The sequence below is a fragment of the Rhinichthys klamathensis genome, unplaced genomic scaffold (assembly GCF_029890125.1).
Source record: "Rhinichthys klamathensis goyatoka isolate OS25496 unplaced genomic scaffold, OSU_Roscu_1.1 h1tg000098l_1, whole genome shotgun sequence".
Taxonomy (NCBI): Eukaryota; Metazoa; Chordata; class Actinopteri; order Cypriniformes; family Leuciscidae; genus Rhinichthys; species Rhinichthys klamathensis.
The window spans coordinates 4379874-4395906 of NW_026606637.1; the positions used below are offsets into that span (position 1 = coordinate 4379874).

At 38.9% G+C, this 16033-nt stretch overlaps 1 protein-coding gene across 2 annotated transcripts; it reads left to right on the forward strand.

The window, feature by feature from the left end:
- The first annotated feature begins 426 nt into the window (after nucleotides 1–426).
- On the forward strand, nucleotides 427–11168 carry sp2 (sp2 transcription factor). 2 transcript variants are annotated; one of them, XM_056252735.1, is made up of 8 exons: nucleotides 427–526; nucleotides 1817–1893; nucleotides 3169–3930; nucleotides 4971–5189; nucleotides 7164–7449; nucleotides 7592–7778; nucleotides 10455–10648; nucleotides 10739–11168. In XM_056252735.1, exons 1-8 carry the CDS (start codon nucleotides 520–522, stop codon nucleotides 10837–10839), a joined length of 1833 nt encoding a protein of 610 aa, XP_056108710.1. In that variant the 5' UTR covers nucleotides 427–519; the 3' UTR covers nucleotides 10840–11168. The 2 variants fall into 2 exon arrangements, with proteins under 2 accessions (XP_056108710.1, XP_056108711.1); XM_056252736.1 differs by lacking the exon at nucleotides 427–526 and adding an exon at nucleotides 1390–1541.
- Nucleotides 11169–16033: the final 4865 nt, after the last annotated feature.

A 16033-nucleotide genomic window follows, 5' to 3' on the forward strand; every position in this document is an offset into this window, starting at 1 on the left:
GTCATGTTGGAGAATGAAAGCAATTTGTTGTTGACAAAGCAGCTGGGTTGCATTATTGAGATGCACCGTCCATCACCTGTAGGTTGCGTAACTCGTTTCAGAAGACAACAACCATATTCTGATGGAGCACCCACAGTCCACGCAGGTTGATCGATCGAAATTGTTGTCAATTACTTTTGATTGATATGCTGTTTCCATTTCTAACTGGGCGAGCTAAACGTCAGTGAAACTCAGCCCGGTGTATTATTGGTTCGGCTTATTATTTTGACGTCTTCACAACTCCCGCCCTCCTCCTGAAAACTCGACAACCTATTGGCCAGATATATATCCTTCAACTGTCATAGAAATACTACCATATACCATTGGCCGGAACAAACGTCAATCAGACAAATACTGTACTCTGAGTGGTCAGAACCGCTAGCTCTCGCTGATTGACAAGTAACCAGATTGGCCAGAGGGCGCTGGTGGGGCGGTATCTCGTGTGGGCTCTTCAAGGCTTCACGGAGAGTGAATGTCGTCATGAGCGGTGGGTAGGAATTATAACGTTGGTGTTTATATTACTATGTTACTTTCATAAACATTCTATTGAGCGAATGAACCGATATATATTTTATGTCGTAGCTTGCACACACGAGTTTTAAAAATCACACGTAGCACGGCGATTCTGCCAAATGGACACTTCCGGAAACACGGTTCTTTTCCGCAGCGAAGAGTTTATCTGGCTAGTTAGCACATTAGCATGCTAAGCAAGCAGTTTCCTCCTCCATCAGCGCACTCTTGAGTCTGTCTGCCCGCAGACAGAATAACTCTTTCATAGCGCACTGCATGGTCGTAGAAAGACGTAAACGTGTGGACGGCTGATTAAAACATGATATAACGAAATACTTTAAAGCACTCAATCATAATAGCTCAAGCACTTGCAGACATCAGACGTTTAGCAGCTAGCCTGTTAGCGTTAGCCGCTGGCTTCATCCTGAAGCTTTAATCAAACTATTTTACATTCATATAGGCTTAAAAAAACTAAAATTTCTTACCTCCAACCACGAATTTTACTGTTAATACGCTCTCTTTGGTTATCAGCGTGTCTGTCATGATTTTCAGCCTGATTAGCTTGTTGTGAGAGCAAGTTTTTCATGTAGTAAAGTTGCAAAAATGTTGAATTTGATGGCAGAAAGATCACTGTGGTGTAATTCCTTTCGACTTACTATGAAATGTAACGACTTCAAATAAAGTGTATAACTAGTTCATTTTGCTAGCTCTGACAGCCAGTTAGAAAGCATCATAACATCAAGTGTTTATTTGGGTTGCGATATGAGTTATTTGTACATGCGTCGTCAATGACGAGACAGTGCTGGTTGTTTACCAAATATGTATATATAGCAGAGCAGTGGATCTCAGTTCTGGTTCTGGAGCAGCCCAGCACTTCAGGACCAGGATTGAGAACATTGTATGGTGTAAAGTGCCACTGAGTGCTATAAGTGGATTGGGTTTTAAACCCTAACCCTCTGAATCGCTCCTCTCCAGGGTTTAGATTACAGCAGGTAACGCCTCCTTTGGTACAGTCATAATTCATAACTGAAAGTGCATGCCATCCATGTTTTGTTTATTTTGAACAATCCGTTTATTCGATTTCAGTATTTCCTGTTCTCTATGCAAACAGTGATCACAAACTGTGGTGCTTAAAAAATAAGTACATGCAAAGTCTAAGCACAGAATACACAAATAAGTCCTGCTACCTTATTTCATTCTCAAATGAAAGTCACATTTGGAGAGTTGTTTTTTTTCCCTTGCATAAATATTCACCTCCTCCTTCCAGATCAAAAGGACAGTATGGCCACCACTGTCGCAGTCAGCCCCAGTGAATATCTTCAGCCCTCCACCACCGCTTCTCAAGTAAGGTCCCTTGAAGTGATATTTTTACACCTTTTTTTTAGAGATGCACTGATGTTCATTTTTATTAATTTTTTTTTAAAATGGAGAAGACTTATTATCTTCATGTTTTCAATTAAATCTAAATCAATCATTTGAAATACTTAAATTAAATTACCAATACTGGTAATTCTCATATTATAAGTTTTATATATTTCACATTATGACATATTCAAATAAAATCTCATAAATATTGAGTTTTTTTTTTTCAGGCATCATATTGGTTTTTGCGGCAGTTAATGTTTAACTTTAAATAATTCTATTATATTAATGAATAAAAACGGGGTAAATGTAGCAATAACATGGTAATAGTCAACGCTTTCATCAAAACCTGAATATTGATTCACACTCCATAAAACCAAAACAAAAGAATTTACAATTTTTATTGATCTCATGGGAGACACGAATGTTTCGGCTCTCAAGGCATCTTCAGTATGACAGGCAAATCTTTTAAATGTGTGTGTATTCACTCATGAATTAGAGGTTATTCATTAGATAAAATGCAGCTTTAGTTTTTGAAGTTATGATTGTTTATTGGTCCTGGTCCTAAGAAAGGTGCAAATGGTGTCGGCAATTTTTTATCTGCTTTAGGAAAGTTATAAGTGCATGTTAGCATAATAACATTTGAAATGTACCAAATGAAAAATAGATTTCTGTTTTAAATATATTTAAAGTTATTACAAATATTTAAGTATTTTCAGAGTGTAGGGAGGCCGACTCGATTGTATAATGAGAGTGGGGCTCCGCTCTTTTGTATAAAGAGATTGTTTGGCATGTTTTCATTGTGGTGACTCTGATAGGTGTAATTTTCTGTCAAGCGTCTTGGGTAATGTAGTTTTTCGCCACGAATTCCGCTGTTAAACATGATTATTTTAAGAATAAGTTGAAATAAACAACCTCGTAGCTCACAGTAGGGCTGTCTTTAAAGGTTTATAAGTTATCTTTAAAAATCTATTTTTAAACCCGACTCTATTATTATTATTATTACTCGGAATACTTCATTCTGATTGGTCGGTGCTGCATTCCACAGTCAAGTTTTTTGGTATAATTACTGCTAAACTGTATTCATTTTGTATTTGTATTGACAGTTTTCTTACATAGCTGTGGCAGTTTAATGTCTTTTTGTCTCTTTCTCCACACATAATGAAATATTGTTCTTCTTTTTTTTTCCATGCTTGTATACTAATAATTTGCTTCTGGTATTTTGTATTGATTGTGTATTGACACGCTCACGTGCAGGATTCACAGCCTTCCCCACTGGCACTTCTGGCGGCTACCTGCAGTAAGATCGGGCCTCCTGCCGCCCAGGCACCAGTTAGCACACCACAATCTCAGCCAACCACGCGCCGTCTGCACCCCATCAAGCCCGCCCCTATTGCTCCGGCTCCACCCAAAAACCTTGGCTTCCTCTCAGCGAAAGGAAATGTCATCCAGCTGCCTGCGGGACTTGGTTCGTCAGGGGCCAGTCCCATTGTCTTCACTATTCAGAGCCCTTCACGTCCAGCAGGCACATCCAATGCCAACATCCAGTACCAAGTGATCCCTCAGTTCCAGGGGTCTCAGACCATTCAAATGATGCCTCAGGGAGGACAGATCCAGATCATCCCCGGAACCAACCAGGCCATTTTCACCTCACCTGTCACAGTTCAGGCTGCCACACCGGCCCCGCCTCCTCTGGCCCCAGCACCGGTATCCCATCATAAGACGGTGGCGATCAAGCCGTCCTCCCAAAAGCGGCGGCAGAATAATGCCAATGTAAATTCTAACGTTGTACGACTCCCTAGTGGACTCACGCTCCCTCTTAACGTTACTACTGGTGATGTGGGAGGAGCGCATATTGTAACAGAGACTGCTGCTGCTCCAGTGAAGGGCAAGAGGGGAAGGAAGAGACAGGTGGCTATAGCCCCGCCCCCCCCTGCCCATCAACCGGCCTCACCTCCACCTGTAGCCGAGCAGGTTGAAGCGCTGCTAATAGAGACCACAGCCGACAACATTATACAAGTATGCGCGTTTCTATCATTCTGCTTTGGCTTTTAAAAATCCTTGAGTGCTTTTAGCTCATAATAGTGTAAATTTGTGAATTGCTGGTTTCCTGGATGTCGTTTGACAGATTCATACATTAAAATGACCTTGTTTGTTTACGCTGTTCTCTGCTGGCATGTGTGTTAAGGGAAAATCATTATCTGTCCTTTTCAGTCATTCTTATCAAAAACCAGTTGTTTTGTTGTTGCATAAGCTGTCCTATTTCACAATTAAAACCTATTGAGAAATTATGTTAAAATAAATATGCTATTTTTAAGATTTTGACATTGTACTTGGACCCATGTAATTATCACTATCATAATGCAAAGATTTTATTCTTTACATTACAGTAAATGCAAAAAAGAATATTTGAAGTTATAAAGTATATTTACACCATATTTGTTGTTAATGTTTTTATACTGATTTTAAATAAAATTGTTTGTATTAATCTCGGATAATTATTAATCATTAATTTTTAACAATAATTACATTTAAAAAGCTGATATTTTGTGTTATTTATCTACTACAAAATTTTTACTATTTTTTTTTTGGGGGGGGGGGGGGGGGGTCATTTATGTTAGTAATTTTGATGTTTTGCCATTTTTTAAAAATATTACTATGTAGAGATAATTAATTGTTATTTCAGTTTTAGTTTGTATTTCTTTTAAGCTAATAATTTTAGTGCTTCAACTTAAAATTGTTTCAGGTAGATGCCAAGGCAGTATTTCTCTTTTTAATTTAGATTTTCTTTTTCCTCCAATATTTATATTTTATTTTATTTCAGCTTTATGACAAATATTGTTAATAGTTTAATAACCCTTATTACAATCATGAAAATGTAATGAGAATAATGGTATTAAAATGGTCATTAAAAAAGTCCAGAATTTGGCAGAAAATATTCGTCAATAATGTCACAATGCAAGAAACGTTGAGTGAAATATGACCTTTAATTAGGCTGTTTTATACAACTGTTTTTGTTGATTGCGTCTGTTTTTTCTAATAATGTCTTCCTGTAACAGGCAGGAAATAATCTCCTGATCGTGCAGAGTCCAGGGGGGAGTCAGCCTGCTATGGTGCAGCAGGTGCAGTTGGTTCAGCAGAAATCCGATCAGCAGGTCGTCCAGATCCCTTCGCAGGCTCTAAAAGTGGTACAGGCCGCCTCTGCCACACTTCCTCCTGTACCACAGAGACAGACAGTCACGCCCACTGTGCAGGTGTCCCCCCCAGAATCCACACAGGTACGTCAAAACACCTTGTTTTATTATCTCAAGCTGGCCGATAACCGACTAATCAACTGATTGTTTTTTCTTCATTGGATATTGAATGAAAACAAACATAACACATAAAATAGTGCTGAACCTTATTACAACAGTACCGAACCATAAAAATGTACTGTACTTTTTAAATATAAAAATAATGTTTTAGTCAGTAAAATGTTGTAAATGTTTTAGTAAATGTTGAAATTACCAATGAACAATTCTTTTACTAACCTTAATTAATATTACAAATGGACTCTTATTGTAAAGTGTTACCATTTCATATAAATCTAAGCAGTCATGCTTAAAGATGGCCATCTTTAAATATCTACACAAACACCATAGCATTGAAATTAGACGTATATATTTACTCGCACACTTTAGGGGCTTTCGCACCGGATAGTTCTAGGAACTTAGTTATAGGAACTACCCACCAGGGTGGTTCCCCGAGAACTAATGGTTCCCCTAGGAACGTTTTCCTGTTGCTTTTGCACCGCCAGTAGGAACTCTGAAGTGACGTAAGCCACGCTCGTTGTTGTGACTTTTATTTTGATGGCGCAGCGGACATTTATTTTGACCTTTAGTTTGCCTGAGCAAACAAACAGTGCTCACATTCTCCTTGTTCATTAGTTTACGATCTGTCTAATAGTCATGTCTAATACTTTATTAGATAGAACTGTTATACATAGAAAGTAGACAGTAAATGAAAAGTTATTAGCGTATGCCGTGTGGTTGATGTCCAGTGTTGCTAGCTGAGCAGAAACACATAGTCATGTTTGGCTTGGTCTCCTCAAAGTTGTGTTGGATTTTCTCCTTAGCTTAAAGGTTAAGATGCCCATCTATCACTGTTTTCCATGTTCATAGAGTTAGTTTCTGGAGTATAGAGGCTATAATCTGTGTTTACATAGCATTTTTTAAATGGCGGGTGCTGTTGTTTTGCGTGCGTTCAGCCAATCCGCGATCACTAACGTCACTGATAGTTCCTATAGCGCTGGTTTAGACCCTACTCTGAAGTAGGAGCTAAATTAGTTCCTCTAAAAGAGTTCCTAGAACTAAAATCACTCTTAGTTCCTGCGGTGCGAACACGCGACATCCGGGTACTTTCACCAATAGTTCTAGGAACTATGAAAAGGTTCCTTTGGTGCGAAAGCCCATTTTATTTGCTTCTATTTTAGAATGATTATCTAATAAAAATAACTAAACATGTATTACAGTGATGCTGAAAAAAAAAAACTGAAATCGAAAACGTTTCTATTTTGTTTACATGTTTGTGTCGTTTTTCATGACTCTAGCTCTAAATATGCAACTTCGCTGCACAAAGAAGGCATAAAAGCAACCAGCTGAATATAAACTAATGCAAATAGATGGTAATAATCATGACATTAAACATTTTGGTCAGGTTTGCGTGTTTTTTGTGTGTGTTGGGGGGGGGGGTTTGCATTGTTTTAACCGCTTTAGGTACTAGTAATGTTGGCGTCCTCTCAGCCTCGACATACTGCTGTTCTCCACTAATGCAGCATCTAGTCAACAAATGAATTACTTTATAATGATATGAAAACATGGAGTGTAGTGTAGTCTGTTTTTAATCCGCATCTGAAGTGTACTGCTCTGTGCAGCGCTGTTTTACGTGTCAAAACAAATACCTCAAGGCATCATGATGTTTTTTATTTCAACTCTAGAGGCCGCTCTCGTACTGTTTAATGAAAACGCACCCTTCTCAGCCGCTTCAGCAATGGACGCAACCCGGAAAAACTATTTGTAGCATATTTTCCGATAATTGGTTATCGGTGCCAATTAATCGGCAAAACCGATCAATCGGTCGACCTCAAATCTCTTTAGAGTTAATAATCAACACAATTGACAAGGGCAGTGAATCTAATATGTTCATTACATGTCCATTTGCAAAAAATCTAAATAAATAATGAATTATCTAATGCATGTGCTCTGCTGTGCCAGGTGCTGATTAAAACAGCCTCAGGTGAATGGCAGGCTGTACAGCTACAGGAGACCACTGTGTCCACGCCAACAACACCCACCAGCACCCTCACATCTGCGATGGTCACTAAAAAGGCTCAAACAGGGTCAAGGAAAGAAAGGACTCTGCATAAAATTGCCCCGGCTGGGGGGGGTCTGATAACCCTGAATGCAGCCCAGTTAGCTTCTGCTGCTCAGGCTGTTCAGACCATCAATATTAATGGTGTCCAGGTGCAGGGTGTTCCTGTAACAATCACCAACGCTGGGGGTGAGTGAGTGCTGCGTTTTGACAAACAGATGCAAAAGGCTGTGTTTAATTATTATTGATTTGTGTTACTTGACTCTCGCAAAGACATTGTGAGTGATGTTAATATGAGCTGCATTTTGATTGATGCGTTTGTGTCTTTCAGGCCAGCAGCATCTCACAGTGCAGACGGTTCCAGGCGCAGGTCTGCAGTTGAGCGGTGTGCAGACACAAACACAGACCATGCAGATGGAGCAAACGCAGACACTCGCACTGGAACTGCAGAGTCAGCCAGGAGAGAAAAAACGGCGTATGGCCTGCACCTGTCCAAACTGCAAAGACGCAGAAAAGAGGTAGCAAACCTTTTATTTACAAAGGCATTTAAAAATCCGTGTGAAATTCCGCAATCCAATCAATCGCAATAAGCTTTGTTACTTTTGATTTGAAACAAAGTTTTGGATTTCAAATTCTGTCCATTTTATTACAAATTCAAATAATAAATAACAAAAAATGTTTTCCTAAATATATGCACTATTGCATATTCATTTTTTTTTTTCGTTGAATAAATCCGTCAAGTTTTTATGACAGCCACCATTTAAATGTTTATATTTCAAGGAACGAATTGGAGTGGAAACATAATTATGTAATTATCATAACTTTATTATTATAAAAACTTCCTTGTGTGTATATGAATTGTTTGTATACAAATCAGTTCATTTTAACCTTCAATATTGTAGTAATGTAGTACCAACTGACTCCTGTATAGTTTACAGCATGAGTTTTTAGAATTTTTTTCCATGAGAAAATTTGCCTTGTACTGTACCTGATATATATCCAAAATTAATCGATATCAAATTGAATCTTGTTAATCAAAATCGATTGGTGAAATTTGTATCAATATCCAGTCCTAGTAAACATAACCTCCACAGAGTAAGCTTCCTTATAATTTATTTGAAATAAATTTTTCTCTTGTTTTCTGGATTCATTATTTTATGACTTACATAATTATCATCAAATATGGAATGAATTCATAATCTATCTTAAAATGTAATCAAATTAAAATATAACAATTAATTTACAAGCATTTTTAGTCAAATAAGGCACTACACAACAGAACTCTTGCTTAAAATGGTAACAAATAATTATTGTTGCGTAAGTGTTTGTATTAGACCAGCGTTTCTCAAAGTGTGGGGCGCGCCCCACTGGTGGGGAATGGAAACATGACAAGTGGGGCACGACAAACGGGAGAAAATGTGGTAATTTTTGTGCCCATCTCTATTAATTCCTCTATTTATTGAGCATAAACTCAAAACAAAACAACGACACATTTCAATGTAAGCCTTACTTAACCTTTTCACACGTAAGTTTAAAAGTTTTTAGAGGCGCCCGTTATTTAGATCGTATCCCTTTATGGTTTCCATGGTGACGCGTCATTGCTTGTCACACTGCAGCCACAATAGCGCTGAATCAATGACTGATTATCTGCTTTTATTTCACAAATTTGTTGGCTATAGCAGGAAATATCTGATATTCCGATTGTCAAATATGAGCATGCGTTTTGTTGTTTAAACACCTTAGTTGAGCTATACGCGATGGGCGTTAGTTTATGCCAGATTTTAGAGAATCGGATCTGTTGGATTTAACACGTCAATTTATCCACTTCTCCCGAAATACATGAAAGTAAGTGGCCGGTGAACTGGGAGAAGCATAGAGTAAACTTGAAAGTTACTTACACGATGCGTATTTGATATGAATAATACGTGTCGTCTAATTATAATGTAAATAATTATTATTGCCGCTTCCATAGAAAGTGTGTATTTGACAAACTCTAAATGTATTGCTTTTTTAGTACTTATGTGAATTTAAATGTCTGAAACCTAAAATAAACATTATGTGGTTGAAAACACTGAATAGTTGTGATGTCAAGCGGTGAGTGCTCTCCGTCTCTGGCTCAGAAAATATGTGTAGCCTACTACAAGACAGGCTCATTGCAGACACTAAATTAGTTAATCACTTAATGTTGAACTTTCAAAGTGCACCAGATTTATGAATTTATCTTTAAAACGTACTAACTTTTCTTCCGGGAGAGCATGCCCCCGGACCCCCCTAGGGCTGCAGAGGTCCACACCACACGCAAAATACTGTGGGAAACACAGTAGCCTATATGATAGTCTTCGAAAAATACAATTATTATTATAAAATATACCTAAAATACGTACATTAGGATTTTACCACCTCTGCCTCGTTTTGAACCAGGAAAAACTCTGAGATATTATTATTTTATTTTTTTCAATTTTGTTTGTTCTTTTTGCATGCAGTTTGCGAAGGGACAAAATAGTAAAGCAAAGCACAACTAGTCCACACTTTTATTTTTTCCGTTTCGGAATTTGATATTATCAGAGGCAAAATACAAACACAATTGCATTATTATTTTTATCTACTGTCATGTTCATGTTTTTAAAATTTCATGTTAATAAAATACATTTTAACTTAAAGCCTAGTTTATTAACATTTTGTTGGGGCGATTGCATGAGGACAGGTGGGGCACGAACCCTTCCCTACCTTCAAAGTGGGGAATGGCAGAAAAAGTTTGAGAAACACTGTATTAGACAGAACTGCGGCATTCATTCACACAAAGACAAGCAGAATATTCAGACTTGCATGCAGACTTTATAGGGACGCACACCTGATAATCTAGATGTAAGCTAAATATTGAAAATTAATGTTTATTATTAATATCATGGATTTATTTTTTCAGATAAACATCCATATTGATTTATCGCCCAAACCTAGATTGCTTTCCTAATGAAATCTGAGCCCAGATAGTAAATCTGCTTAAATTCAAACAATGAAGCTGGTTCAGCTGGAAACTGTTTTTGGTTCCGTTCCATGTAGGATTTCAGATCAGATTTCACGACGATCGAATATCTCAATGGCGCACTTCTGATTACCATGTTATAATGAATGGCTGCTTTTATGAAAGGAAACACTCATTGTGGCAGCTTATATTTGGTTTTTATTTGCAACAGGCCAGGAGAGGTGGGGAAAAGAAAACACATCTGCCACATAGCAGGCTGTGAAAAGACCTTTCGAAAGACGTCCCTGCTGCGGGCGCATGTCCGACTGCACACGGGAGAGAGACCCTTTGTGTGCAGCTGGGTCTTCTGTGGAAAACGATTCACACGCAGTGACGAGCTCCAGCGACACGCCAGGACACACACGGGTATGCAACCTCCAAATGTACACATGCACAAATGTGTTGCTTCACTGTGTAAATTCTCTTCATTATTATTATTTTTTTGTCTGTTTTCAGGAGACAAACGTTTTGAGTGCAATAAGTGTCAGAAACGTTTCATGCGGAGCGACCACCTCACAAAGCATTACAAAACACACATCAACACAAAGAGCCTGTGAACATCATCTTTCACAGGGTTTCAGGAACTTTGGGGGGATAAATAAGAAAAACGCTCTTCCCGGGGCTTGAAGGATGGGAGGAAACAGAGAGGTCAACCCCCCTTCACGTGTACGACAAAGTTACCTGTTTATACCAGCTGTTTCAGGGTAGACTACACTCCCGCTGTCCACTTTTTTACTCGCTCTTATTGTCAGAGGAAGGCTGGCAGGCCGTAAAGTGCGGCCCTCACCTGAGATTCACGAAGAACATGGGTGCCAATTGTGTCTTGGTGCGGAAAGGACGTCTGTCTCAGCACCAACAGACACTCCAGCCAAGAAAAGAAGAAAATAAGTTATCCCCCACCACCACCACCAATTTTTCACATGTATGTGTTGGTTGTTTTAGCTATATCATGCCCCTCACAATGAAGTGTAGCAGCTAATGGACAGTGTTTTCTGGCTTTTATTGTGTAAATGTTTGTTTTCATACATACAAACATACATTTGTACATACTATGGCAAATTTGAATACATAAGCGGTTGAATACAAACTCTTTGACCCAGTTAAATTATTTTCAGTTATTAAATGATTTTTTTAATGTCTGCTTTAGAATTTTAAACGGACGCTTGAAACTTTGTATAACTTTAGTTGATTGGTTTTAACATTAGTGAAGGTTTGGAAAAAAAATATTTTGGCTTTTACATACTTGTCCAATGTTAGACAATCATGTCGTGTATAAAGGAGATACATAGGAGAGTAAATATCTTGGGATTTGCTACACGTTTAAAGGTTGATCATCATATGAAATAAGGAATAATTTATTTAAAAGAAAACGTAAATGGAATTGAATGTATGCAGATTGTGTCTGTTAAAAGATTGCTAATGTGTCCATTCAAAAAAATGTAGATAAGAAGTCATGTTTATGTTCTGTTGTAAAGCAAGAAGAAATTTCTCACAAATGTGATGAAAATGTGATTGTGGTTATACCAATTTAAATGTTTTTATTTCAGTCAAGGTACGAGTAAAGCGGCTACTGGATTTAATGGTTCGTTAAATTCAGTCATTCCATTTAAGTTAATCTAAGTTTTTGTCCAAGCTCTCTAAAGGAGGCCTTAAGAGGGGAAACAAAATCTGTGCTCATGTATGTTTGTATAGTGTCTGAGTTCATACTGCTCTATTTGGGTGTAAAATGTAGGATAATTGTTACATAAATGTGTATTGGCTGTTGTTGCCAAACATGAAAGATGTGGACTGTGTACAGTGTAAATGAGAAGGAAAAAAAACAACATTGTATAGTTTCATTCCTATAATATGTAAGACTAATAGATTACCCTTTTATTGACTAAAAGTTGCCTTAGTCTGCAGCACCCCATATTTAAAGAGATTTGTCTTTTTCCAGGGAACTGCATTTGTAGACCTGCTTTATTCTTATTTTTTGTCTAACTTATAAAGTGTTACGAAATGCCAATTTATGTGCACTGACCAAATTCAGGGTTTTCACTGAGTGGATAATTTAATTATTTGGTTTATGTACCTACGTTTGATTTGAAAGAATAAAAAGTTCTTTATCTATCCTTGATAAACCCCACATTTAAGAGCCCTGGCTTTGAATATCGGTAGGTAAACTTGTGTTTGTATAACTTGTATTGAGGAGCTTAGACCAGAGAACTTGCTATCTTTTTCTACAGTCAGACCACCTCTCCCACTCACCTAATAAAGCATAACACAAAACATCCAGTGTTTCTCTGTTTTTGAATGCAATAGTTCAGCCAAAAATAACATTTTTCATCACTTACATCATTCTCATGTGTAACCCACATAGGCCTTTTTGTCATGACTGTGCAAACATCAGGGGCAAAGCTTGTGGTACATTTTAGACTTGAGAGATAAATGTGACCTGATCAAGTTGCCCCAATTAAACTATGGGGGTCGCATGTTTTAAATTTGTCAACAAATTGCTTGTACATTTTACAAGTGCAGAGAAACTCCTAATTCATATAATGGGTCTCTAATTAGTCAACACAAGTATAAAATGTTTTTTTTTTTGCTGCTGCGATAACCTATTGGGAGCAAACAAAAGAAAGCACATGGAATGTACTGATTTCATTCACTAGAGGGCTTTGAGTCATGTATACAAACAAAATTGATAAATAGGGAATATTAAAATATAAGGAAAAAAATCTTCTAATGTTATGGACATGGATATAAATGCCACTTCATGATTGAGCGCCGCAAGCTTGAATAGGTTGGTTCACAAACCGATCAGACAATACCCCAGGTTGGAAAGCTGGATTTGGGCAAAGTATAACCTGATTATTCTGAGGTCCCCATCTGGGACATTGTGGGCTCACTGAGAGGACATAGCTCCCCTACCCTTTTGGTTGATGTTATCAGTAGCACCTCATTGCAGTACACGAGATCCAGGGGGGCGGAGTTGGATCCAGATCTAAGGGGTGGAGATGGGTAGGATTAGGGGTGGATTTAGGGATCAGGGGGCGGAGATGGGTAGGATTAGGGGTGGGGTTAGGGATCAGGGGCCGGAGATGGGTAGGTTTAGGCATATGTACGGTGGGAGGAGTTGGATCTGGATCCAACTCCTCCCACTGGATTTCGTGTTCTGCAGTGAGGGAGACCATCTCGATGTTATAGCTAAGAGAAAGGAAAAGCCTGCTTCCTTAGGAAAAGCCGCCATTAATCTATTCATACCAATCTATATCCCCCATTCATTTGCAAAAACCTGATGTTGCCACAGTCCTCCCCATCCGGTAAGGGAAGTATCCATTGTCATTACTTACCTGCGTGCCAGAGGTGGTCCCATTGGTACACCCCTTCACAGAAATCGTTCTTGTCTCCAAGGCCTCAGATGAACAGAACAACTGGTTGTGATCTGAAAAAGGGTATTCCAATTGTGGACTGCCAACAACTGTCTGGCTATCAGCCACCGTTGAAATGAGCGAAGGTGTAAAAGGCCTAATTGAATGGCTGATGAGGCTGCCGTGAGAAGGCTAGCTAGCTGTAAGACGCTGAGATAAGGTAGCTTACATCAAACCTGGAACTTCGCTATGCCTCCCCGTATAACCTGCCTCCTGCACGCTGTGAGGGTGGCCCTCATCGGCCCTCATCGACTTGCAATCCCAGGAAGAGTATTGACTATCACAAAGAGAGGCAGCTCTGTAGGTTGCTTTTCTGTAGGTTTACCTTCAGTCCTAACGCATGCTCCAGTAAGCGCTGTTGCTGGCAGCCTGTTGAGGTGTCCTGGCACAGAGCAACCAGTCTTCCAGGTACAGGAGAATCATCATGCCCTCCCGCTGCAGAGGTCCAAGTGCCACTTGGATACGCCGTGTGAAAACACAGGGAGAGAGGGAGAGGCCATAATATGGCAGGTCTTGATATTGGTATGTCCTGCCCTGGAACGTTAACCGAAGAAACTTTCTGTGATGAGGTGCAAGGGGAATGTGGAAGTATGCATCCTTCAGATACACAGAAGTAAACCACATGCATGGTACGATGGCTTGCAGGACATCTATGACATGCAGCATGCAGAAACGAAGGTGTTTGAGACTCCTGTTTAGGCATCTGAGGTCCAGGATGGGCCTGAAACTTCCATCCTTCTTGCAAACAAGGAAATATTTTGAATGAAATCCCCCAGGATGGTTTCTTTCAGGGATTTACTTTAACTATTGCACCCTCTCCAGTAGCTTCAAGACCTCCAAAAATAGAGAGAAAGCTTGATGAAGGTCCCAAACCACTGTGGGTCAAGTATGTGTGCATAATAGGAGTCTGTGATGGAACTGAAGACTGTAGCCTGTCTCCAGTGTGCCAGTGAGCCACTTGTTGTTCGTAATCCCTCTCCAAAGCTGTAGTTGAGAGGTTGAAAAGTGACCCGTCACATACCCTGGATCATTAGCGACAACAGGGAGTGGATTCATTCAATTTCAAAGATGGTAGCAGTCGGTATCTCTTGTTTGACTGGAGCAGGCAGTCTGACAATAGCCGGCCGCTTCCGACATCCTTTGACGAAAAAAACAGTCCTGGCAGATCTCTACAAGGGTGTATAATTGTCCTTATCTAATCCTTATCTAATTAGTCAGAAGCCACAAGAGACAAGGGTTCCTCTTTGGAAAAACTGGAAGCCAGCTCACACCTGGGCAAAGGAGAGGCCAACACGCATGCCCTTGTACCCTCAATCACATTCCAATGAGTAGGGAACATTGATAATAAGGCAAGTGGGACATTGAACATGGCCATCAATAAGATATATTATCGTCCACACCAGTGGTCTGTTTATTCTAAGCGTCGGCTTGTCTGCAGCTTTAAATGCTCAAGCTCATTACAGCAGGATGGATTCTGGTTGCCTGTCAATGTTGTTATCGGTCATCATGCAGCTGGATAAAATCGTTCTTAAGTGATTCCAACAATATCGTTTCTCTGGGCCGTTATCGTAACTTATAGCTGTGGTGTGAATTCTGCTATTCTTTGAGAATGATTTTTAGAACAATATCTTTACCTTTGTAGTTATCGTCCTTGGTGTGAATGGGCCTTAAAGATTATTTCTTGGGATTTAGCCTAAGAATCGATCTCAGTTCATAAAGTATTTAGCCTAGTATAGTACCCAGCCTAGTATTTACTGTAGGCCTAATGATTCTGAACTGTAAAAAGCCTTCATGTGCTTGTATAACTTGTAATTTCATCGTGTAAACTTTCTGAGAGCTACGACCATGTGGCCGCTGTAGACCACTGCAGATTTATAATAGCCTAACTAATAAAAAAAGTTCAGACATTTTTATAGACAACTAAACAGTCGGTAATCAAATAAGAACAAATAAACAATCACATAGCACTAATACAATATAGAACAAAGATACAAATTAAATGAACAGCCGTGAATAAGATCAATTTCCACAGTTTCTTAATTCATTTCTTAGTCATTTGATTTGTGCAACTCAACCTTTACACAACCTTTACATTTCTTCTCCTTTTTTTGTACTCAAGTCTTTTACATACTATTTTTGACATCTTGCAGCCCCAGTTTTCATTTACTTTTATTGTATTGAAAAGAGCAAAATTTCTGCCTAACATTTACTTCTACAATTACTAAAGAAAGTCGGGTTTGGAATTACATGAATAAGTAAACAATTTTTTTTGGATGTTATTCTTATGTTGCTTCGGGACCTTTATTTTGAAGGCGAATCACGCACCCGCAGCCTTTTGAAA